Here is a 27,093-nt window from a genome sequence, read left to right on the forward strand (position 1 = left end):
TACCTAGCTGGAAAGCCGAGATCGTTTCTTTTTTTTTTTTATCTCAGGCTTTTCAGCCTGGAGGAGACATTTGGGGTTTTATAGATGCCAGATCTCTCCATAAAGAGGACCTGTCATGCCCTATTCCTATTACAAGGAGTGTTACATTCCTTGTAATAGGAATAAAAATGATCCAAAAAAAGAACTGTAAAGGGAAAGTGTAAAAATAAAAACATGAAAATAAAATAAACAATAAAAAAAAAAATTTAAAGTGCCCCCCATCCCTGCGTGCTTGCACACAGAAGCGAACGCATACGTACATCGCGCCCACATATTTTTAAGTACCGAAGGTTCATGCCATTCCACGAGTGTGCAATTTTAAAGCATTACATGTTAGGTATCTATCTACTTGGTGCAACATTATCTTTCACATTGTACAAAAAAAATTGGGCTAACTTCAGTGCTTTGTTTTTTTTAATTCATTAAACTGCTCTTTTTCCCCCAAAAAAGGCATTTGAAAATTGCTGCGCAAATAAAAATTTGCATTGACTGCCATTTTATTCCCTAGATCTTTTGTAGAATTGTACATTTTTGGCATTATTTGGCATTGAGAGGGATGGGTTTTGCATTTTGAGTAATTTCAGCCAACTTGTGGCAAAGTGTGCTGCTTTTTTAACTTTCTTTGATTACACAGTGCCTACTGAAATTTTTGATGAATACAACATTTCAGTTTTGATACATTTACAATGTGTATGTTTAGTTTTGCTTGGTGACAATCTGCAAAGTTGAAGCGTATTTTATACAACTTTGCCATATTTCATGGTCTACATTCACACTGGAGTATACGAATGCACCAATACCTGTCTCAAATGTTACACACATGTGTAAATGTCAGTTTGAGAGATATTTTGTGTTGCTAAAACTAATAGAAATAAAGTTACAAGCAAAACCAGCACCATAAGATTTTTGTTTTTTGGTTTACAATTACATACATTTATGGGACGTGACAAAAAAACTGCAGGATATTTTGTGGAGAACTTTTAACATAAAGTCCACAGGGGTGTTGTCTATGCAAAAATGCATTTAAAAAGTAGTTCCCAAGTGTGGGAGCGAAAATTTATTTTTTCCTAGTTCACCTTATGGCCTATTTACACTGTGATCAGCTGTGATTGGACACAGCTGAACACATGGTAAAGAGCCTACGTCAGAGGCTCTTTACCAGGATCAGAGATGTGGTGTGTCAGACTGACACACCACATCACCGGTCGCCACACCACACACCCCCGCGGGTGCGTGCTAGCGGCTTATCCTGCTGGATGTCATATGACATCCAGTCAGGATAACTTAACCACTTTGCGGCCGTCATTTTGTTATATGGTGGGCGGGAAGTGGTTAAACATTGTCAGGAACACTAGTCAAGAGTACAATGTTGATGTTGTTGTGCACCTTGGTACCAATGAGTTTGTCCCAGATTGATGTGTGCTCTGTACAGAAGGATTTTCTGAATTTGGGCCAGGTCCTTATTGTTGTGATTAAAGAGGCATGGTTCAAGGATTCAAATGACTGGGACATAACTATACCAGGGTACACACTAAATAGGAAAGACAGTGTAAGAAAGGGGAGGTGGAGTTGCCATATATGTCAAAAATATCAAAAGGCTAATGTTCATGCAAAAAAACAATTGAAATACTTGAAACTCTCTGGGTCTGCCTTCCAACCAGAGAGGGACCTTCCCTTATAATTGGCGTAATATACAGACCCCCAGGACAGACTGAAGACTATGATAATCCGTTGAATGACGAGATAACCCAAATGGCATTGACGAGAGAGGTTTTAATTGTGGGTGACTTCAACATGCCTGACATTAACTGGAATTCTGAAATTGCAATTACAAGCAGGAACAGGGATGTGATGGAGGCAATGAATGGGGTTTCTCTGAAAAAGTTAGTAAAAAGCCCAACCAAGTTTTTGAGTAAAAGGACAGGAGTTAGTAATCAGTAGGCACTGTTGAAGTCTACCATCCTGGAGGCAACTATATTATATATCAGGCAAATTGGTAAAAAATAAATGGAAGAAAAAACAATATTATTCACTACAGCGGTAAGTAGGATAGTAAAGAAAAAAAATCAGCATACAGGAGATTCAAGGAAATAGGAAGTGTAGTTGATAGAGGAGTGTATAAAAATAGACAAAGGGAGACAAAACACATTATCACTCCTGCTAAAGCACAGGAAGAGGAGGTAATTGCTAAATCTATTAAGTAGGAGGACAAAACCTTTTTTAGGTACATTAGCAATAGAAGGCAAAATACGATGGTATCACTAAAATTAAAACTGGACACAACACTTATGTTGAGGGATACCTGAATGTAACAAACCATTTAAACAATTACTTTTCTTCAGAAATAAATGAAAAGTTGGGGGGGTCATATTGGTTCTTGTAATGATGGCTCATTTTCAGGATTTCTAGAGACAGAGGTAGCAGGTTAACTGGTTTGATTAAAGCTTATTAAAGTAATGGGTCCTGATGGTATTCATCTCAGAGTTCTAAGAGAATTTTGAGATATAGCTGTTGGACCATTAACTAATCTTTTTAATTAAAGTTTTTTAACAGAAGTTCTCCATAACTGGCAGACAGCTAATATACCTATCCACAAGAAGGGCAGCATGGTAGAAGCTGGCAATTACAGGCCAGTGAGTTTAAACTGGTTCTAAAGTCATAACATGTTTTACCCTAATGCATTCCCTGCAATAAGGTAAAAAATGTCCCAGTAGCAACACCCTCCCATCTCTTTAAATACCTACCCAAGTCTTCACTTAATCCAGCGCTGTACCCATCTGCAGTGATTCTTTCCTCTCTCCCTGAATTCACAGGACACAGAGGCAGCATCAAGAGCCCATTGGTTCCATCTGATGTTAATCAAATCCTGATAGCAGAGAGAGGGTGCCAAGCCGCACTGTGTGTGTTTATGGAAGCATGCAGCCCAGCTCGGGAGCAAGCAAACATGTTTACCCTCATAGCAAATGGCTTGCTATGGGGGCAGACAGAACAGGAGGAGCAGAAAGGACCGGTGGGGGACCCCAGAAGAGGAGGTTTGGGGCCACTCTGTGCAATTCCATTGCATAGAGCAGGTAAGTATAATATCTTTTTTTATTTTAGGTGAAAAAAATTATCCCTTAGAGCCACGTTGACATCTGTTATAGTCAAATCTATCACACCACATTTACTGAACGCTGCAAAAACGCTTATACCAAAATTTTGGAAACACTATCCCAACAATCCGACAATGGCTTCAAGTAGTGGATCACATATACTACATGGAAGACCTTACATATGATCTCAGATATCTTTCTCCCATTTCTAATAAAATTTGGGCCTGCTGGTTCGCCTTTAAATACTCTGCTGCTTTTTTGGAAATTATGTCGACTCACTAAGAATGATGTTCCATACATTCATCATTTTAACTATCCGTAAATGAATGAGGCACCCCCCCCCCTCTTTATCTAACACTGTGTTTTTTTTCTTCTATTACCTCTTACGGTGTATTAATGGTATACATGATTGTCAATTAGGACAAGTTAAAACTCTCTACATTATGACTATCAGTTCATTTACTAAGTATGTTACACCATGGAACATGATGTATTGTTTATACTGTTTCATTTTTCTCAATAAAAAATTATTGAACAAAAATAAATAAATGGGGTTCATTCAAAACAAAGACCACAGACAGGGTTCTGCGCTGGGTCCTGTTCTACCTTATCTATGTACTGTATATGTGATATAACTAAAGGTTTAATGGGTAAAGTATGTCTTCTTGCTGATGACACTAGGGGGAGATTCACTAAAACTGGTGTACACGGAATTTGGTGCAACTTGTGCATAGTAACCAATCAGCTTCTAGGTTTTTTTGTTAAAGTGTTTGTTGACCCAAAAAAAAAAAAAAAAAAAAAAACCTGATCCTGTTACCTTAAAGCATGTTATACAGCACAGTGCTTGCTGTGTAATTTGGCTGTATACCCTAAAAAACCTGGCTGATCCTGCCTGGCTATACCCTCCCACTGACATCATGGTCTGTTTGTGTGATTCTGTCAGCCGCAGCTCTCCTGTCTGCAACTCTCCCTCTGTCTGTGTCCTCTGTCCTCCTTCCCCCTCCCCTCGCTGCTCGTACTTGCGCCAGCTCCCCCTGCTCCTCTATTATCTGTCATAAATCTTCTTATCTCCTCTGTATCATTAGAATATCTGTCCCTGTGCCTGTGTAATGTATAAACTCAGCCGCTCTGTAGCTGTATAAACAGCTCCTAGCGCCCAGCTGATTGTTGGCTCTCTCTCCTCTCTCCCCCTCCTCCCCAGCTGATGTCAGCGGGATGGCTTGGCCCCACCCACTGCAGCTATGAGCCGAGACAGAAGAGAGGAGGGCAATCAGCTGTGCACCCGGAGTGGAGCTTAACAACTACTTTAAAGCTTAATTGAACAAGCTGAAGTTAGAAGCTGATTGGTTACTATGCACAGCTGCACCAGATTCCATGTGCACTAGTTTTAGTAAATCTCCCCCAGATGGTTGATAACCCTGGAGGTGTCTGCAACATGGAACAACATTTGGCACTGCATGAAGATTGGTCAAAGCAGTTGAACCTTCAGTTCAATGTTTCTAAATGTAAAATAATGTTCCTAGGGAAAAAGAAACCCTTATTTCAGAGCAAACAATATGGCTATGCAGTGGGAAAAGCAAATAAACTTCTAGGATGCATCACTAGAGGGATCAACAGCAGGAGGAAGGAGGTCCGGATTCCCCTATACAGATCTTTAGTCAAACCTCATTTAGAATACAGTGTCCAGTTCAGGAAACCTCGCTTAAAAAAGATATTGATAGGATAGAACAAGTCCAGCTGAAAGGTCTAAGGGATAAGGGAACAGGGAGACAGGACTAAAACCTTTACATATATAAAGGAAGTGAATAAAGTTCAGAAGGGCAATATTTTCAATATGATGCTAAGATCAGGAACACAATGGCATTATTACAATTAGCAGGAAGTAAGTGGAAAATTTATGTTAGTGGAACGCATATAAAGCGCTTCCTTAATATTTAATTTTGTTTGTTGTTTAAGATTGAAGACAGAATCTTCATTATTTATTTTATTTTTATCATTTTTTTTTAAGTAGGCACAGTGCAATTATGTTTATTATTGTTTGCCACCACAAGGACATATTACTTTTTTTAGGAACCACTCCTCCACAGGTTATTGTTGGGCAAAAAGTTTATGAGTAGCAAAGACTTTTTCCAGGTTAGGGTAATCACTACACAAGACCGATTGCAATGCACTTAAAGTGGTTGTACACCCTGTACAACCACTTTTACCTATAGGTAAGCCTATATTAAGGCTTACCTGTAGCTGCTTGAAATATCTCCTAAACCTCCATGGTTTAGGAGATATTTACAAAAAAGCCGAGGGCCGAGGACTACGGCCCATGCGCCAATGTCTATGGTGCATGCGCACTTTAGAAAGGGCACATCGTGCCTTTTCTAATAGGGGTCATGCCGTGACTGGCGGCATGCGTGGGAGTGACGTCAAGCGACTCCAGCCAGTCACAGAGCTGGAGTTTGCGGCGCCAGAAGGAAGAGGGGTGAAGGGGGTGAAGATGCATAGTAGCCCATTATGTTTTACCTTTGCAGGGAAATAAACAGGAAGTAAAGCCCACCAGGGTTTACTTCCTCTTTAAGTCAGTCTTAACATGTTGAGCACTTTTTAGAGAAAGTTAAAAGACTGGTAACTTTAGGTGTGGCTGATGCAGGTAGTTTCAAGTCCATGGCCCTGGACCTGTAAAGCACGTTGCAGCTAACCCAGATGTTACACCATATGTGTCTAAGGGTGCACCTAATGCAGAGTCTAGTGCAAAGCTGGCACATTTCAGTTCTCACAGCGGAGTCCTGGTACAACTTCCAAAATTATACAGTGGATCAGCCAATCTGGGAAGCTGCAAAATAAGCCCGAGAATCTTGCTAAAAAAAGTCTTTAAATATAGTGGAAAAGGTTTATTTCTCTTACAAAAGAGAGAAGCTGTGCTTTCTCCTAGGACACTAGGAAAAAAAAAAGGCATGCTGGTAGTAGGTGGGGTAATACCAGGTTGTCCTTACAGCTGTGTTTGCAAATGTCCAGTCTACTGAAGGTAGAAGCATAATCCGAGGTACCTAAATACTCAATTCTATGTTCCATTATGTATGACTAGTAAAAAGATGTTTCACTTCCTTGTGGTACATACGCAAGAACATTTATAGTCTATCATGTCTACGTTTTATTTAGTACTCAGTGCTAAAATGCTCAGCAATGGAAGGAGCAGAAGAAAATAGGATTTTTTCATTTTCTAAGTCTTCCAGCGTTTTAATAGTGAGTAGATAAGGTTCAGTAGAAGGTAAAAAAGTGGGATGAATTAATGTTCTTACTTACCAATGCAAGATGAATATGTAGGATCTGGAACAAACCCTTGTTTGCAGGTGCACCTATAGCTTCCCGGAGAATTTAAACAGTCCCCGTTTGGACAAATACCTTGCATGTAGCATTCATTAATATCTGTAATTTTAAAAAAAAAGTGATACTGAATGTATAATAAATCAACGCTGAACTTGTTAAACAAACCTGACCATTATAAAGAAAGACAATGGAACAACAACATAATTACTGATCAATAGATATACATATAGACAAGGACTATGTTACTAAAAAAAAAAAACAAGACATATTTGTATTCTATCGTCAAAATAATGAAAAAAATGTTATTTGCCTTGGTCAACTGACAACTCTTTCTAAAAAAAACTATGAAAAATGTGTCAACGAAAGAAAGTGCAATTCATATTACATAAATAAAAAAAATGCGCTGAAATGTGTGAAAAGAATGAAAGAACAACTTGGTAGGCATTTCTATTACTTCCAATGAATGATGTGAATTGGAGTGGATATGAGTGGCTGAAAACCACAGAACATTGCAGTAGACATCACAGTGAAACCTTGAGAAGTGGGCACTTTCTTAACTGCTTCCTTGGGTATGAGCTAATTTGTTTATAATAGAAATGTACGTATATAGTGAGCATTCAGCGTTTTCCTTATCTTGGAATAGCAGAGTTATCTCCAGAATTCAAGAATTGGGAATGATGCTGGCTGGATTTATATGACCATTTTGGTTGTTGTTTAGGTCCAGTCTGGTATACAAACATTATCGATCCATATTTTTCTTTCTGTGCAAAGCCAATTTACCCTCTTTTGCCTAAGCTTACAAATTTACTACTGATATCTATAATTATATATATAATAAAGATAAATAAAGCACTTGGCCCAGATGGCTTACACCCATGCGTCATCAAATAGTTGAGCTCTGTGTTTTGAAAAGCCATTGTTTCTAATTTTTTTGGAGACTCTTTAATAACAGTCGTGGTACCACTAGATTGGTGCAAGACCAATGTGGTGCCTATATTTAAAAGGGGATCGAAGTCTTTACCAAGTAACTACATACTGGTTAGTTTAACTGGAGCGTTTAATAAAAGACTGGATAGAAGAGTTTTTGCTGGAAAACAATATTTTGATAAATGCAATAGACAGTATGAATTTACAAAAGACTGAAGTTGTCAAATAAATATGATTTCTTTTTAAGCAAATACTTAGATATTTGAGTGGCTGTGGATATAGTATACAGAGATTTCGCAAACACATTTGACATAGTTTCCCACACATGGCTAATGTGCAAGTTAAAGTCTACCAGCTTAGAAGATTCCGTTTGTAAATGGATAGAAAAATGGCTAAAAACCATATTCAGAGAGTAATGATTACTGATTCATACTGTTAATGGTCTAAGGTTATTAGTGGTGTACCCCAAGGTTTAGTGTAGGGACCCTTACTTATTATAAATGATTAAAAGTACTATTTCAGTGTTTGCAGAAAACCAATGAAGGCGTGCTAATCTAAGGAGCCACAAGAGCATTCATTGTCTCCTCTAGAGGATCCTTGTACCTGGAGACAAACTTGTCCAGTTTGTTCTTGAACCTGGAAACTGGCAGGTTCACATCTGGCGTCCTCCACCTGCAACACAGGTCCTGGAATAACTACAAGGCGCCCCAAGGTCCAGGTATTGCCAGTTGAGGAAGTCTGCCTGCCAATTGTCTAAACCTGCAAAGTACACAGGACAGGATCCAATCTACATTTACTGCAGCAAGACCTATAAATGACCCCCAGTAGAATGGTCCATTGCTGTAGAGACAATCAAATTTCCCTGAAGCTTCAGAATGTTGATTTGGTGAGGAGATCCCATCAATGACCAAGTCACCTGCACTGACAAGGTGCTTGGGGCACCTTCCCAATCTGACAGACTGGTGTCTATTGTGAGGATCCTCTAAACAACAAGAAGGACTTTCTGGATTCTAAAGAAGGATTACTGAGCAACCAGGCCAGGGACAGCCTGGTCCTTGGCGATAGATGAATCTGTCTAGAGACTGGATTGACTTGTCCCATCATATCAGGATGTTGCATTCTAGAGGCCTGAAGTAAATTTGGGAAAATGAGACTGCCTCAAAAGAGGCTATCATCAGACCTAAGACATGCAGAAGCAGATAATTGTACGGCTCTTGGTCATTTACAACAACGATCTCTGAGGATTCAGCATCCATTGAAATCACTGTAACTTCTGAACAGGCGATTTCACATTGTATGAAAGAGCCTGCGTCACTCAACAGGGGATCATCTAAGTATTCCACAATGGGGATCCCAAGAGAACACACCAGGGCTAGCATAGCGGCCATCCCTTTACTGAACACCCAAGGTGCAGACAAGAGGCAGAATGGGTGGACTACAAATTTGTAGTGTAAGGGCCCCACAGCAAAGGGAAGGAATAGCTGATGCCCTGAAAAAATAGAGACATGTAAGTACGCATCTCTGATGTCCACAGCCAGAAAGTCTTCCTGGTGAAGGGAAGCAATGACAGGTTTGGTATATTCCATGCAGAATTTTCAAACTTGAATCAAGACATTCATAGCTTTCAGATCCAGAAATGGGTGAATAACCCGGTCTTGGGGACAGGGAACAGTAAACAGGTTTGAGTAAAATCCCTGGAAACACTCTACCACTGAAGAACAGAGTGGGATATATGGAGATCTGCTCATTTTTGCAGTGACACAGGAAGATTGAAGGTTAGAAACCGAGGAGGGGGCAGGGAGAGAAGCTACAGTTTATTGACCTGGAATACCAACCCCAACACCGAAGAGTTTGCGCCACAAGCTAACCATCTGCGCCACAAGCTAACAAACATCTCCTACTCTGGAAAGTGTGGGCACACCTTCATTTACAGGAAGACTTGTCTGAAAATTTGGCAGACCTTAAGTGCCAGACCTTAAGGGTAGACAGGGAGTCATGCTTTGGGTGCTGAGGGATTGGAAAAATTAAGGGGATATTTCTTAACAGATAAGGAGACAGGAGACTTTGCAGTTTGTTCCTTAGGCTTCTTCTGTTGAGGAAGTTGGGTGCTCTTGCCACCAGTAGCATCCTTGATGATGTTGTCAAGAGCTGGTTCAAAGAGACACTGTCCATCATCATCAAACGCTTGTTAGACAAAGGTTCCACAGTCCAGTACTTTAGCCAAAGTGTCCTACCTACAGAAACTGATATGAGACACATGCAGGAAATGAGACAGGAGGCTTCCAGCAAACTTTCCACCTGGTAAAATCAGTCAGTGAGGAATCAATATTGGCAGCAGTTCTATTTCATTTAAGGCATTTTGACCAACCAGAAATGGTTTGACAAAAGTAGGGTCAAAGCTGTAATCCAATGAAGGGGAGGGCCCACCAGTAGGAATGAAGCTTTAGAAAGTGCTTCAAACTGCCTATTGGTCGAGTTCCTAACCACTTGCTATCCAGAGCAATTTTAACATTTTTCAGATGTTAATGTTAATACGTTAAAATCAGCATTTTTGCTAGAAAATTACTTAGAACCCCCAAACATTATATCTTTTCTGAAATCTGAGGCCCTGGAGAAAGAAATGGTGGCTGATGCATTTTTTCTATGTCACACAATATTTGCGCAGCCATTTTTCAAATGCAAATTTCCAGGAAAAAATACAATTGTACAAATGAATTTTAGTGCACACAAACATAACGTCATACCCAATTTTTGGGTAAAATATAAAAGATGATGCTGCCTCAAGTAAACAAATACCAAACATGTCAAGATTTTAAATTGTGCATGCTTGCGAAATGGCGACAAACTATGGTACCTAAAAAGAGCTGGTCAGAATGCTTACAATCTTCATAAAGATATAGTTGGAAAAGCGGGTGCAAAGTGAAAGTGCTTACAGCCTTACAAATTTTAAATGACCCAAGATTGGAAACAGCACCAGTAGAAGCAACATGTTGATCCTTTAGTTTTAGCGGGTTGTGTATTGCATCAGTAAGAGCTGAAATTATTTCATTTTATTTGGGAGTAATAGCAGTACACTGCGACTCCTCAGGGCAAATGTCATAATTCAGGCCCAGAAGCAACTCAAAATCACACTCTCTGCAGCCAATGGCTCAGAGAAAGGAAACACACTTATGGCCTCTGCGATCAGAGGCAGGTAACAACTTTGTAATTTGGGTCACAAAATCTTGTATGACCATGGTAAAAAATAACATTTGAGAGAGGAGAGGGTCCAGCCACACCTAATTGAGCCAAAAAGGACTCTAAAGATGGAACAGAGAATAACAAAATTCCAGGATGCAGACATCAGCACCATCAGAAGGCGCATTGCAAGCAACCCCAGAACTATTAGTAGAATGTGAGCTGGGGGGACCCAGAATCAGACATGTTCGACCATGTGGCTGTAAAGCAATGTATAGAGGTTTAGATAACTGGAGGTGAACACATTTACTGTAGATAGGCAGCAGGAACAGTTAAAAGATGAAAGTTTCTAGAAACTCTATGGAAGCAGGAGTAGCAGTGTGAAGATACTTCTTTGGTGCTGCATGGTGGGAAAGAGAGCATTGAACGTTCATGCGACACTCCACTCAGTGGATGATGTCAGCACTTGATCCCACAGATTTAAACCCTTCTGCAACAGAACTAGTGGTGGGAACTGGGTATAAAGGCACCAAGTGACTTTAATAATTAAAGTAGCTCTTTGTGCACATTCCAACTGACTTACTCACTGAGTGAGTCTTCAGAGACAGGGTAAGTAGGCTGGCCTACAGCTTTTTGTTTTCCCATGTCCAATCTACTTGTAGACAGCCGTATAAGCAGAAGGTTAAACACTTTCTGTGTCCCTCAATGGACAAGAAAGAAAATGTGTGCTATGCAAACTACAAAATAGCAAATCAAGTTTCAGATACACATACACAGGTTGATTTACTAAAGGAATAACATTTATGTTAACTCCATTGTATTAATTTACTAATACTGTTGAAATGTAATAACTTGGCTGTCACAGTATGCAGACAAATTAATCTTGACATGAGCCCTTATTCACATGGGCAGTAAATGAAAACACTAACCAAGCCAAGCATGCCTTTAGCCATGCAGTTTGGCACAGCTTGAGTAAAAAAAAGGTGATCTATGTCCTGACTGAACAAGCAAAGATTTGAAAGTGGCTGCCAAATTTACTCTCCTGGAGACATCTGTGGGCCTCAGACATGCAGGGTCAAAGTGATCAAGTTGAAAAAGGGGGAAATTCCTGGATTAGCTCAGCAGTGTATTTATGAAAGATGAAACTTTGGCTGGAATGACTCACATACGATAGCAAAATATGCTGGTAATGAGCTGCAATATTACATCATGTAAATGATACATCATGTAAATGATAAATAACCCACAAAGAATAAGACTACATTGGACATAGGTTTTAGGGGAATTGGAATTTGTAAGTGTGCTAATTTTATTGTGAAAATCAATATATATACAGAGCAGCCAGTTAAAAGTACAAAAGCTTTTTTTTTCTACTCTTCATAGCTAATTGGATACAGGTTCTGCATGTTCGTGAAAGGACTACCAGATTGTATCCTCACACTATTTACCCTGAACCCATGATGTGGACAGATAGGTGTGCACAAGCTACAGCTTTCATCAGTGAGGGTCCAAACATATGATAGCTAAGTTTTGGTGTGCATTAAAGTGGTTCTAAAGGCAGAAGGTTTTTAACCTTAATGCATTAAGATAAAAAACCTTCAGTATTCAGTACCCCCCCCCCCCCCCCAGGCCAACTTATACTTACCTAACCCCAATCTCGATCCAGAGCTGTGCTTAAGAGCAGAGGCTTTCTTGGCTCTTTCTCCTCACTGGACAGAGAGGCAGATGCGGGAATCATTGGCTCCTGCTGCTATCAAGCACAACCAGTGAGCAGAGAGCAGAGCGTGGTGCTGAGCCACGCTCCGTGTGTCAATGGACACACAGAATTCAGCCTGCACGTGTGCCCCTATAGCAAGCGCTTGTTATGGGGTGCACTTGGCAGTGGGGAGAAGCCAGGAGCACAGATAGGGAAGAGGAAGATCGGGGCTGCTATGACCACATGTAGTGCAGAAGGTTATCTATAAAGGTTACTGTAAAAGAGTACTAAAAGTAAAAATGCTATAATTGGAGTAAGATGGTATGCATGTTAAAATATGTTTGCCAAGTGCACATTTTCCAACCCTGCTGCTTGGAACAAAGGTGCCCCTGACAAATACCTGTATGTTCAGGTTTTTTGCTTCAGATGCATAGCATATGGGTCTTCTGACCTGTAGCTTTGATTAGTGTGTGCCAGTTTCATAATTTCATAATGAGCAATTGTGATACATGTGAATTTTTTTTTTAATTTTCAGAAAAAAAAGTTGACACATGTCTTCCACAATGCACCTTATCAGAACAAAATGCACACAAGCAGCATTATTTGGAAGTGCAGTGCACACTGCAATTTAGTACTGCAACACAAAAAAATCATCATGTAACCAGTTAAGTTCTGGGATCTTGTTTTCAGTCATTTCCCCTGCCGACCTATATTTCACTACTGTGTCCTGTAGTAGCATGGAAGTTGCCAGGAGAAACAACTACACGCAGAAGGGGACCAGAAAATAAACAATTCAGTTATTGTCACTTTCTCAGAGGACCTCAGAGGAAGACTTCTCTTCAGCAGAGCAGGTTACATCAGCACAGGCAGTAGGAGAGATAAATATAGGGAGGGCTTTTGGGCAAGTTTAATCTCCTACTAGGCTGCCTTGGATAAATCAGGCCCAGTGTGTATAACCAGTTATTATTCAATATCTAGATTGTTACTAAGTATATACATACTATACGAGGTGTAGTGCCCCTAGAGGAAAATGGAGATACAGGAGAATTTGATAATGGCTTAAATGTGTCAATACTTTAATGTTTTCTAGAGAAAAAAAAAACTTGCATTGCAAGAGTTTTTTCAAACTTGCAAAGTCCTATCTTTCTTTGTTCTAAAGAAATTGTTGTTTGCCTTACCTTTCCTTTTATCAAAATGACACCTAAATGGTAGGATATGCCTTCATTAGCATCATCTGAGTAATCTCAAATTTGTCAGAAGAAAATTAATATCACCTGTATCCAATTAGCTATAAAGAGGTTCAGGCCGGGTTCACACTGGTACGACAAACGCTCCGACATTGGGAGCTCATGCCGCATGACGTGTGAAAAGCAATGTTTACCTATGAGATCCGCCTTATCTGGTCCGTAACAAGTCGGTCCGACTTTGAAAATGCTCCCTGCAATACTTTGGTCCAACTTTGATCCTACTTCAGCCCATTGAATATCACTGAAGTCGGATCAAAGTTGAATTGCAATCTTAACTGATCCGACTTTGGCATGCGACTTGTGCTCTGATGATCTTGAAGGGGAACTTCACGCAAAAGAAAAACGGCATGGGTTCCCCTCCAAGAGCAGACCAGGCCCTTTGGTCTGGTATGGATTTTAACGGGAACACCAATGCTGAAAAAACGGCGTGGGGTCCCCCCCTAAAATCCATACCAGACCCTTATCCAAGCACGCAGCCTGGCAGGTCAGGAAAGGGGGTGGGGATGAGCGAGCGCCCCCCCCTCCTGAACCGTACCAGGACGCATGCCCCCAACATGGGGGGTGGGTGCTTTGGGGCAGCGGGCCCTGCACCCCCCCAACCCCAAAGCACCTTGCCCCCATGTTGATGGGGTCAAGGGCCTCTTCCCGACAACCCTGGCTGTTGGTTGTTGGGGTCTGCGGGCGGGGGGCTTATCGCAATCTAAAAGCCCCCTTTAACAAGGGGGCCCCCAGATCCCGCCCCCCCACCCTATGTGGATGAGTATCGGGTACATTGCACCGCTACCCATTCACCTAAAAAAAAAGCGTCAAAAATAAAACGCAGTACACATGTTTTTAAAGTAATTTATTAAGGCAGCTCTGGCGTCTCTTCCGATCTCTTCTCCCCTCTCTGGGTCTTCTAGCCCTCTCCAAGTTCTTCTCCCTCTGTCCGCTGTCTTCTGCCTCTGCTGGGCCTTCTCCACTATCTTCTCACTCTTTTTCCGGGTCTTCTCCGCTGTCTTCTCCCTCTGTTCTTCTTCCGATGTTGACTCAACGCTCTCTCCCGCTCTAATGCTGGGCGGTGTGCCACTACTTATACTGGCATAAGGCAGGGTCACCAGGTGATGTCATCCAGAGGCCCCACCCCTTATGATATCATCGCCCGGGGCATGAGGCTACTTCAGCCCACTGAATATCGTTGAAGTTGAATCAAAGTCGGATCCTCATCCTAACTGATCCGACTTTAGCACGCGATTTGTGCTCCGAGGAACTTGAAGGGGAACCCCACATCAAAATTAAAAAAAAAACGTAGAGTTCCCCCCCATTCCATACCAGGCCCTTTGGGTCTGGTATGGATCTTAAGGGGAAACCCCACACTAGAATTAAAAAAAATAAACTGCGTGGGATCCCCCCCCAGACTATTATTATTTTGGCGTTGGGGTTCCCCTTAAAATCCATACCAGACTGGTCTTGAGGGGGGACCCTATGCTGTTTTTTTTCTATTATTTTGGCAAGGGATTCCTCCTCAAGATTCATACCAGACTCAAAGGGCCTGGTATTTGTCGGGATTAAAATCAGATCCCGTTCATTGAAGTCGGATCCACAGTCGCACAACTGTTGTGTAGTACCTGTGTACCTGGCCTCAGTAAGTAAGAAAATATACATTTTTGACAGTTTGACTGCAATTTTTTTTTTTTATATAAAAGTAGAATTTTTTAAGGAGATGGCTTCACTAATGATAACCAATCGATGACTGACATGATAATTGACTAAATTCCAATCTGTATTATATCTGTATTAGACAGACATATTATTGGATGTCAGAGATTTTCTTAAAGGGGATTTAGAGAATAAATGGGAAAGCGTTATTTTGCTTCTGATCCCTTCTTGGGACTCTGCTCTACAAGTTCCTACTGTCTATCATTTTAGGGGTTCTAACACTCTATCTGCTAGTGAAATGATGAAAATAATGAAAATCCACCTATAACAGTGCTTTCTGTAGGCCACATGGCATTTGAATGGTAGATTCAGGCAATAGAAGAAATTAAAATGACAAAGATGTTTATAAGGGGGTATAGGAAGTGGGGACCTCACTGCTTTATGCCCTGTACACACGGTCGGACTTTGTTCGGACATTTCGACAACAAAATCCTAGGATTTTTTCCGACGGATGTTGGCTCAAACTTGTCTTGCATACACACGGTCACACAAAGTTGTCGGAAAATCCGATCGTTCTAAACGCGGTGACGTAAAACACGTACGTCGGGACTATAAATGGGGCAGTGGCCAATAGCTTTCATCTCTTTATTTATTCTGAGCATGCGTGGCACTTTGTCCATCGGATTTGTGTACACACGATCGGAATTTCTGACAACGGATTTTGTTGTTGGAAAATTTTATATCCTGCTCTCAAACTTTGTATGTCGGAAAATCCGATGGAAAATGTGTGATGGAGCCTACACACGGTCGGAATTTTCGACAACAAGGTCCTATCACACATTTTCCGTCGGAAAATCCGACCGTGTGTACGGGGCATTACAGTTTGCAAAAGTCTAAGGCAGAAAGTTCTTATTCTGTGAACGATAGCTTCCCGAATCAAAACTTGGGTGAGGCGCTATTAAGAACCAATTATAAGGGAGCTTAGAACTAATTAGGCCCCTTTCACATGGGCCAGATCCAGTTTTGCTCAGCAGGGGATCTTTCTGCTAATCCCCTGCTGAGATGAGCGGCTGGATGAAAGGTCTGTGTCTGCTCCACTTATGCAGAGCGGAGACGGACACAACCCCCTCTGCTCTATGTGTAGCCGAATGTAAACAGACTGGCTGTCCGTTTACACCCGACTGTCCTCCAATCTGATTCGGCCAAATGGAGGGGAATGGATCCCCTCCCCTTCCAAGTCCATTTACATCTGACTGCCCATAGAGGAGAATGGAAAATCTAATTGGCTAAAAAACGGACAGCCAGGTCCCAATCAGACCTCTCGTGTGAAAGGGGCCTCAATGTCACTTCTATGCTAAGATATACTGGAGGGAATTCTATAAAACTGCTGTGCCACTTTTCTGTCGATATCTGCTCTTGTTAATGTATCTAATTCAAAAAACAACTGCAACAGTTTTGGTTCTGACAGCAGCTCATGCACCAAATTCAGGTAGTTTTATTTTGCTCCATTTCTACATTACGGTGTAACACCTGCAGCAAAATCAAGATAAGAGAAAATATTGACAGTTTGTATCTTACAAAAGTGTAGCTAGTTCAGACTAATTTTCTATTGGCGTACAGACAGAATTCGCCACAGTGTCTCACGTGCGTTCTAAAAGTGGCACAGCATGCACCAAATTCAAGTCCAAGTTCTAGAGAGAGTTAGAGCACGTTGTGCCTTTTTAGAGCACATACGAGACACTTTTGCAAAAGCTGTCTGCACCAATCTTTCTGAATTCTAGGTACAGTATTTAAAACAGCACACCTATTTTTAAATACTTAAAATTTTGCTTTTTGAAGACTTTAATCTTTTCAGATCCATGGTGTCAGTCTACTTTGCACCACTAAAATTCTATTAGAATAGGCTTTAGAATCAGCTTTTGTGAAGAGTCCAAGAAGGACTACATTTAGAAGGATCAACTAATGCTGAGTCGTCAGGATCTTGCAAAAAGTAAATGTTCTCTGCAGGTCTCTTTCCTTGCTAAACGTGTCCTGGAGTCTTATTTGCCTCTACCTCGTTTCATCTGAGATGATATATACATGTGTGCTCACATACTCATAAATGGAATTTCATTCAATCAAAACAAAATCCCCAAACTATGTGCATGAGTAATATTGTAGGTATGGAAAAAAGCACAGAAATTGTTCGGCTATGGCAGCTCATATTTCTCTGACACACAGCTGTATATAACCAATAAAGTCAGACATTTAAAGAGTCACAATCCTTTAAAAAAATCCACTAGGTGAAAAATCTCCATTTGATAAAAATAAATCTTCATTAGATACAGTAGACAGAACATGAATAACTGCTTACTTTTCAAGGAATCCAAAAGACAGAGGAAATGAGGTACTGAATTACAAACACTTGAGCCAAGGTCAGTGACTCAGAAAGCATTACAATGAAAAGGATCTGAATGACAGCCCTGCAACATGCATTTACAGAAAAAGAGGCCAGCTTCACTAAAAAATGAAAGCTTTAGTTTTGTCAAAAATAATGTGTTTATCATTTTCTTGCAAGGCATCTCTGTAATTTATTTGTATGTGAATGGACATAAAAGGTTGTCAGAGATCAACCATCCAGTAGCCGTTTGTACAGAACAGTTACAAAGCTCATCTTCTGAGAACTTATTACCAAACGTCCTTTTTTTCACTAGCATATACAGTAAAACCTTGGATTGTGAGCATAATTTGTTCCAGAAACATGCTTGTAATCCAAAGCACTTTTATATCAAAGCAAATTTCCCCATAAGAAATAATGGAAACTCAAATGATTTGTTCCACAACCATTTATTTATAAATCCTTCAGTTTATAGTTCATATAAAAAGATTATAGCAATGTGATAGGTTGTGTAACCATAAAACGTCCATCCTCAAATGGAAGCCTCCACAAGGGGATTTGTAGTTCCTGCTGGATTTTGCTTATGAGTATAAAAGAGAAGAGAGGCACCTCTAAGTGTAGTTATATGGTTATATTTAATGAAGGTACAACAATTAGGGTCGGTTCACACTACAACAACTTGGGATCCGACTTGTAAGCCCTCAAGTCGCCCCAAGTCACTTTACTTTGAGATTTGCATTATAGTCAATGAGAGCGTCTTAATTTACACTACTGAAGTCGCTCCGACTTCAGAAAAGGTTCCTGTACTACTTCAATCCGACTTCTAGGCGACCTGTACCCATAGAATTCAATGGAAGTCGCCTCCAAGTCGGATCTCCATCTATATTGAAGCTACTTTACAGGAAAAGAAATTAGTTTACCCAGGCAAACCCCTCCCTCCCAGAGAGCTGATTATTCTGTGATTGGACACAGCCAAAGTCGCCTGTCCTGGAGGCGACTTGAAGTCGCGTTGTAAGCTGCTTAAAGTCGCGCTGAAGCCGTGTTGAAGTCGCCTTGCAAAGTCGCACTGAAGTCGTGTTACCCCTGTATGAATCGAGGCCTAGCAACTAATATAGTTGATGATTAAAAGAGCCACATCTAAGTATGCATGCGGGGTAAAGCTGTCCACACAGACCATCCTCTGCACCGTCGGCTGTCACCGCTGTCAGTCTGCAATTGTGACCAAGAAGACTACCCTGCAGTAGAGCGATCTGAGAGGGAGGCTTGAACAGCTCATGGAGCGCAGCGTGGAAGGGACGACGTCGATGGCAGTGAGGAGGATGGTCTATGTGGACAGCTTTACCCCGGATGCCTGCATACTTAGACGTGTCTGTTTTCATTTATCAACCATGAGAGTTGCTAAATGTTGTACCTTCATTAAATGTAACCATATTGCTACACTTAGAGTTGTCTCTCTTGTCTTTTACACTAAGTTGTGACATGAGGTTACTTGTATATCAAGACATCACTTGTATATCAAGTCGAAATGCATTTAAAAAATTTGCTTGTCTTGCAAAACACTCTCAAACCAAGTTACTCTCAAACCAAGGTTTTACTGTATAGATGAAGACTAAAGATACCCTTTTATTTATTCAGAAAGGCAAAGGTGGATGAAATGCCACAGCAATCATTTGCATGTCATTTTTTATAGGCCATTCACACATGCACAAGACAGTGCAGGTACAAAATGTAAAGCATTCTATGTGAAAGATGTACTTTTTTGTGCTTTTAGGCTCCTTTGATGGGTTTTTTCTGTGGCCGTGTGAAGATTCTGTTAATTTACAACTGGAGTCAGTGACCCCTTGTTTGACATGACATGTAGTAATCCAAACTGAAATACAACACAAACCACAGCTCATACACACAGCAAAAAGCATTCAAGCTTATATTCATGGATGCTTGGAGTGTGCATTTTCATAATGTTGGAAAATAATTTTTACAAGGTCAACAAAGCAATGTCTGAAACGTGAACAAAATGTTAGCATTGTGTTTGTATATACCTTGCCTGTCATAAAAGCTCACAGACTGGTACAAAGATAAATGGGGCTGACACTCAGTTGGGTTTCAGCTTTCCTTTTTTGGCTTGCACCTGAAGCATGAGACATGTACTGTAATTGGTTTCTATGAGCAACACTTTTTCAATTTTCTTTGTCCAGCTTTCAGAATTCAGCCACAAAGGATATAACACACTCCACTTATTACATAGGGGTTGATTTACTAAAGGCAAATAGACTGTGCATTTTGCAAAGCGCAATTGCACTTTGCAAGAGTAGAAGAGTAGTTGCTCCTGAGCATATTAAATGAAGGGGAGATCTGCTGACTTCCATCATCCAATCATGCACAAGCAAAAATGCAGTTTTTTATTTTTTTTTATTTTACTTGCATGTGATTGATCATTGATCATTCTTTGCAGAAGTGAAGCTTTACCTCATTTACTAAGCTCTGGAGCAACTGCACTTTGCAGAGTGCACAGTGTGTTTGCCTTAAAGAAGTTGTAAAGGCAGAAGGTTTTTTTTTTTTATCTTAATGCATTCTATGCATTAAGATAAAAAACCTTCTGTGTGTAGCAGCCACCCCAGCACCCCCTAATTACTTACCTGAGCCCCCATCTCTTCCCAGTGATGTCCACGAATGTCTTAGCCGGCTGGGACTCTCCTCCTGATTGGCTGAGACACAGCAATGGCGCCATTGTCAGTTAGCCAATCAGGAGAGACAAGGGGCGGGGCCGGGTCAGGGCTTTGTGTCTGAATGGATACATGGAGCTGTGACTTGGCTCAGGTGCCCCGATAGAAACGTGCTTGGTGTGGGGGCACTCAACAGGAGGGAGGGACCAGGAGCACAGAAGAGGCACCCGACAAGAGGAGGATCCGGGCTGCTTTGCGCAAAACCAACTGCACAGAGGAGGTAAATATAACATGTTTGTAAATCTTGTTTAACCGCTTAATGATGGCTGGGTGGCGTGGCTCTTGTTCTGGGTGGACGTCATATGACGGCCTCCCAGAACGACCGCTCTCGTGCACCCCCGGGGGCGCGCATCGTGGTGATTGGTGGTGCGGTGTGTCACTCTGATGGAGGCTCTTTACCATGTGATCAGCCATGTCCAATCACGGCTGATCATGATGTAAACAGGAAGAGCCATTGATCGACTTTTTCTTACTCGTGTCTGACAGACACGAGTAGAGGAGAGCCGATCGGCTGCTCTCCTGACAGGGTGGGTCTGTGCTGATTGTTTTTCAGCACAGCCCTCCCTCGGATGCCCACCCAGGACCACCAGGACCTCCAGGGATGCCACCACACTGGACCACCAGGTATGCTGCCCTAGACCACCAGGGAAATGCCAATCAGTGCCCAGGCAGCTGCCAATCAGTGCCCATCCCAAATGCCTGCCAGTGCCACCAGTGATGCCTATCAATGCCATCTATCAGTGCCGCATATCAGTGCCGCATATCAGTGCCATGTATCAGTGCCCAGCAGTGCCGCCCATGAGCGCCGCCTATCTATGCCCATTAGTATTGCATATCAGTGCCACCCATTAGTGCCACCTACCAGTGCCCATCAGTGCCGCCTATCAGTGCCCATCATCAGTGCCGCCTCATTGGTGCCACCTCATCGGTTCCGCCTTATCAGTGCCCGTCAGTGCGGCCTTATCAGTGCCCATCAGTGCCCATCAGTGAAGGAGAAAACTTACTTATTTACAAAATATGTATAACAGAAACAAAAGAAAACCTTTTTTTTTAATTTTAGGTCTTTTTTTATTTGTTTAGCAAAAAATAAAAAATGCAGAGGTGATCAAGTGCCACCAAGCTCTATTTGTGGGAACAAAATGACAAATATTCTGTTTGGGTACAGTGTAGCATGACCGCGCAATTGTCATTTAAACAGCAACAGCGCTGAAAGCTGAAAATTGGCTTGGGCAGGAAGGGGGTGTAAGTTCCCTGCATTGAAGTAGTTAAAAAAAAATAACAATCACTTTAAGTAAATAATGAAAAGCAGCCTAAAACACAAAACACAGATGTAAGCTCATAAAGCAGAAAAGCAGGCATCCCGTTTAGCTATATATATTGGAAACATATGCAACTTAGCACATTTTTGTTGAAAAGCATATTTCAGAAAGATACTATCTGTAAAGGAGGGCTCATGGGAGCTGGTAGACATTGTGATGTGCGTCAGTAATACATACAGTTAGAGCAATATTTTTTAAGAACCTTTTTTTTTTGGAACAGACTTTTTTTTTTTGGAAGACATAATTCAGTACCTATCACAAGGTAATTATCTTTTGTATTCTGGGATAATGTATGTTTTATGCCATTTTCATGCTACACAAATAATATAGGTATTAAGTGTTGCTAAACCCACTACAGTAAAATCAGTCTGTATATGCAGTAAAGCATGCTTGCCATACTCACTGTGGAACCTAAGGGGTTAATATCCCACGCATTGTGTAAAAAGGCTGTTTGATCCTCCCCTCCTTCCACTGTCCCCTGATAATTTCAGGCTGCTCATGCTCAGTTTGGTGTGTATTGCTAAAAAGGTTTTTTTTTTCTTGGGAGGGTGCATGTGATCAGCACAGGGCCAATCAGCACTGTCCAGACAGAGGGTCAGGGGTCTTGCAGTCTCATAGGACAATCAGAAAACCCATTCTACAAGCTTTAACCAGTGCTTGGCTTGACACTGATAGAAGTCACAAGACTGCTCTAACTGCTGATGAGAAAAGGTATTTAGCAGTTTACATTTACTGAAATAATTGCAGCTAATAATTCCAGCTAACACTGTACAAGTAGTAACAGTAACAGCTTTGTTCCTTTCGGGATAAATGTTTTACATAAATACATGAAAGATGTTCATTGTAAGCACCCCTGTCAGTGGTAAATGGTTTGTCTCAAACCTCAACAGCTATATCTGCAGGACAGCAAATTTACCAGGTGAAAATAATGGAAAGAAAGCCTAAAAAAGAAAATGAGTGCAGCCACTACGTCTAAGAATTGGTAAGCTGCAATATAATAAATGTTTGCTTTTGGGTTTAATACAGCTTTAACCTAATGAGAAAATAAAAGAAAGTACGGTATTTTTTTTTTTTTTTTTTTTTAGCTTACTAGATTTATATTAGAGTTTTGTACAGAAAAATACATAACATATATATATATATATATATATATATATACAAAATATGGGATACATTTATAGCATTTTTATTATTTTTATTGTTTTAATTAGTTATGGCAGCGATCTGCGATTTTTATCGTGACTGCAATATATCGGACACTTTTGACACATTTTTGGGACCATTCACATTTATACAGCTATCCGTGCTATAAAAATGCACCGATTACTGTATAAATCTGACTGGCAGGGAAGGGGTTAACACTAGGGGGTGATCGAGGGTTTAATTATGTTTCCTAGGGAGTGATTCTAACTGTAGGGGGAGGGGACTCACAAGGGGAGGAGACCGATCGGTGTTCCTCTGTACTGGGAACACACCATCGGTCTCCTCTCCTCTGACAGGACATGGATCTGTGTGTTTACACACATAGATCCACGGTCCTGCTGTGTTACCGGGCAATCGCGGGTGCCCGGCGGACATCGCGGCCACTGAGCATGCACATCGGGTCCCGAGTGATACGGCGCGCTCACGCGAGTGCCGTCGGCAGCTTGAGTAATGTAGATCTCCATGGAAAAACTAAACTGGATACTGTGACATTGGTGGAAGCCATTGAGGTTAATTTTTAGACACAGCCTCCAGCCTTCAAAGCTGTGAGAAAAAGAGGAGAGCCAGTGGTCATGTGACCACAACTAAAAAATATACGCAAGACATGTTTTGAGACAGTAGTAAGAGTAGAGTGTTATTATGATTTTTCAAGCCAAGACTTTACAAGTACTTGAATAAACTTGCTAAAGCATTTTAATGTGACTTGCACCTTATTCTTTACACCCACTGCATGCCAAGGCCCTCTCCTGAGACTTATACCTAGTACACAGGATGAGAGAATCGGACGAAAAATACCACATTTGGAGCGATCGTCCGTTAATCTGATCATTAGTACACAGCTTTTGAGAGACGATCACAACAGTTCATGTGAAAATATCCGAAGGGACAGAGAGAATTTTTCGTAACTTTAGTAACCTATTGGTTTTCAATATAAGACTAGCATGCCAAAAAAAAACAGACAATCATTAGTCCGATATTCTTATTGTGTGTACTAGGCTTAAATGCAGCCTGGAAACTTCTTTATAGTAAGTGGGCTGGGGCATTCAGAATGCATCTTACTTGGTTTTCTGGGGGTCATCTCATTTTAGCCTTGAGGTAATACTGTTACACACCAAAGAAAAGAGCCTTGAACTATAACAATCTCCCTATGCCACTAAAATGTTAAAATAAATGGGAAATTAAAAACAGTAAAATACACTTGAAAAAGTGTACGTAAAGTCAAAACTTTTTTGTTTTGTTTTAGATGGTATCGATGGTAGGGTATGAAAAGTCTAAAAACCCTAAAAATGTATTTTTGCTGCCTGTGTTCCATAGGGGAGATTTCCCTTCACTTGTCTTGTAGTCTCAACAGGAAGTGGAAATCTCTCCAAAGTGAACAGAATTTCCATCTTAGAGAATTGCTAAAGGAACAGGTAAGCCTATTGAGGATTTTCCCTCACATATTGATTTTCCCTCACATCCTGCAAAAAGAGGATGAAATACTCTTACCAACTTCGGTGGACTCACGGGCCGTTGGCGGTGAGTCAAACGAGCTTGGACTGTCATAAGATGGATGACAGTATAAGTGTGGTCTGTAGTGATGGCGAACCTCCTCCTTGGATGGGGGACCAGGTGCCTGCCCAAGTGGCTGATTCGATCAACACCGTCACCAATGTAAGCGAGCCATGAGGTAAAAGGCTGAGATCTTCAGTCATCCCCGGGAGAGCTGTGCTGTGTGCTGGACACACAGCACAGATGGCTGATCCATCTTATGACAGTCCAAGCTCGTTTGACTCACCGCCAACAGCCCGTGAGTCCACCGAAGTTGGTAAGAGTATTTCATCCTCTTTTTGTTTTGGATCTTCACTGAGAAGAATAGCACTACATCACCTGTTTTGCACCTTTGGACTGGTCTAGCCATCTTTGCAATATCTTTTGGACTAAATTAATATTACATGAATTATGAACTTGATTGGGAGATTGTGGGCACAGTCTTGAATTTGTGTTGTGAACTCCCTAATATTAGCACTATTTTTCACTTTTATATTTCTTTGTTTCATGTTTTGATTCTCCTATCTTAGGAGACTGTGATATTTATTTTTAAGATGATCTGTTTTACATGAATACACATCACAGAATTTTTCACATTACACACAAGTGTTACACTTCCCTCCATGCAGGGGAGATTTGAGTTTGTCATTTTCTTTGCACAGTGGTGAACTGTTTAATAACATTTTTTATGTGATTGGAACATAGTTCATATATATGTTTTAGTAATAGCGCTACACTTTCTATACCAATTTACTCTGCACAATTTTGTCGAATTGTAGTGTTGGCTGCTTTTTAAGTTTCTGTGATTGGCGCTGTATTTTTTTTCCTGATTATTTGAAATCCTCTTGAATGAATGGATGAATATGGGACACATAAAGCAATACAACCTATAAAAAGAGTCTAACACTTCTCTGCTCTGTTCCAAACCAAATAACAAAATGCCACCTTTACATACATTCTAAGGAATAAACCTGGGAAAGTAACTGTAGTTTGCAAATAATTTTAACTACAGCACAAATTTCCCATAACAAAGGCAAGGAAATTATATAAATCATTGCAACTAAAGCTCATTAAATAAAAGTTCTTCAAGGTCATTTATAAAACAGACTACCTTGTATCTTAGTAAACTAACCCACAATAATTTAATGACGATATATAACACACTAAAATTAGAATAAATTAGCATTCTTCTTCAATTTTCCCTTGAAGATACTTGCGAGAAAATACAATAAATCATAATAAATCATTCCTTTGGAAAAAGATAAATATTGCTCTAGAAGCTCTACCAGTTTCCCAAATAATCCAGTGCCACAGATGGTCCTTTGTTGCTACTGAATGTATTAGAGGGAGCTGATTTCTTGTATTAGTTACCAAGAAACAATCAAGCTGTACCTATTCATCACTTAAACATCTCAGACTGAGATTAGATTTTAAGAAACATTATCATTCATGGAACAAAATAAATCCACACATTTAAACCAATGGTGTCTGAGAAAATGTTAAATCAGCCCTACATGCCTTACAAAGATGTAATCTTTATATAAGGTTTATAAGGTCCTATGTAAAAAAAAAAAAAATATATATATATATATATATATAGTTGGAGCCCTCCAACCAAGACAGACGTGAAACCACATAAAGACATCACAAGACTCACAACATAACAAAGACCTGAGGTGTGCCCTGGTCAGCTGGTCGGTACACCAAAAAGGGAGCATACCCAAGATAGGTAATGGTTGATTGTGCCCAGTAAAGGGCATGGGAGGGAAGGTATCGTGCACTGGAACCGACAAGGAACACTGGCCTTCTAATATATATATATATATATATATAAATATATATATATATATATATATATATATATATATATATATATATATATATATATACATATATAAATATGTATATATATATATATATATATATATATATATATATATATATATATATTTTTTTTTTTTTTTTTAATATATATATATTGTTACAGGTGGAGGTCACATATGCAAAAGATATTAAATGTGTTATGATATCACAGATGGGAAATGGGCAGGGGTTAGGCAAGAGGGGTAGGACTGTATCTCACCTTATGATCCCCCATGCTGAATGTCTGATACCTACATCAAGTCTAAATGTTTTTTTCCCAATATATTAAGTCTTATCACACATATTGTATCATTGTTTTTATTTTATTTTAGCCACCTTTTATTGTTCTATTCCTCTCCTTTTGTCCCGTGGTCATTCCCGTTGTCAATATGTAGTATATTACATTGGTTATCATTGTTGTTTTTATTAATTGTTATATTCAGTATGTCCACTAGATGGCCCCCCACCTGTATGACCATATCATTCTCCACCAGTGTTTCATCATCACCTGCCATTTCCCCCTATCACCACTAGATGGAGGACTCTATCTATAGTATGTTTAATTCCTGCATACCCAACTTGACAAAGGAGCGCGCCTGTCCTCCCAACCGGCAGTGTGCAAGCTCAGAAATGGCATTGCAACACTTCCGGTGACGTCAGACGCCGCTGCGGTCCACAAGCGCCTCAGACCTCCCCTCTGTATTACTATCTGAGCCACAGAGTGTACAGAGCCGGCCGAAGGCCTTCTATGGGTTCCTGAGTGACACAGCCTGTTAAACCAGCGAGCAAGGAGACGCACCACTGCAGGACTTTCCTCATGCTGATCGTTTTTAACCTCAATGTGAGTGTTTTTATTTATTGTACCATAAAGTTTCTACAGTTCATACTTAGAAGGCACCTCTTTCTTTACCCTTTTTCTACATGTTTAGGAGAGTGCTTCTGCT

The 27,093-nt window shown here is 40.6% G+C and overlaps 1 protein-coding gene across 2 annotated transcripts in view; it reads right to left on the minus strand.

Annotated features, from left to right (window-relative positions):
* LTBP1 (latent transforming growth factor beta binding protein 1) overlaps window positions 1-27,093 on the minus strand; it is a 548,083-nt gene that overhangs the window by 155,843 nt on the left and 365,147 nt on the right. For both annotated transcript variants that reach the window (XM_073627728.1, XM_073627727.1), the window contains one exon: window positions 6,426-6,548. In XM_073627728.1, the coding sequence (XP_073483829.1) occupies window positions 6,426-6,548 (123 nt within the window). The remainder of the gene's footprint in view (window positions 1-6,425; window positions 6,549-27,093) is intronic.

This window comes from Aquarana catesbeiana, linkage group LG04, assembly GCF_042186555.1.
Source record: "Aquarana catesbeiana isolate 2022-GZ linkage group LG04, ASM4218655v1, whole genome shotgun sequence".
Taxonomy (NCBI): domain Eukaryota; kingdom Metazoa; phylum Chordata; class Amphibia; order Anura; family Ranidae; genus Aquarana; species Aquarana catesbeiana.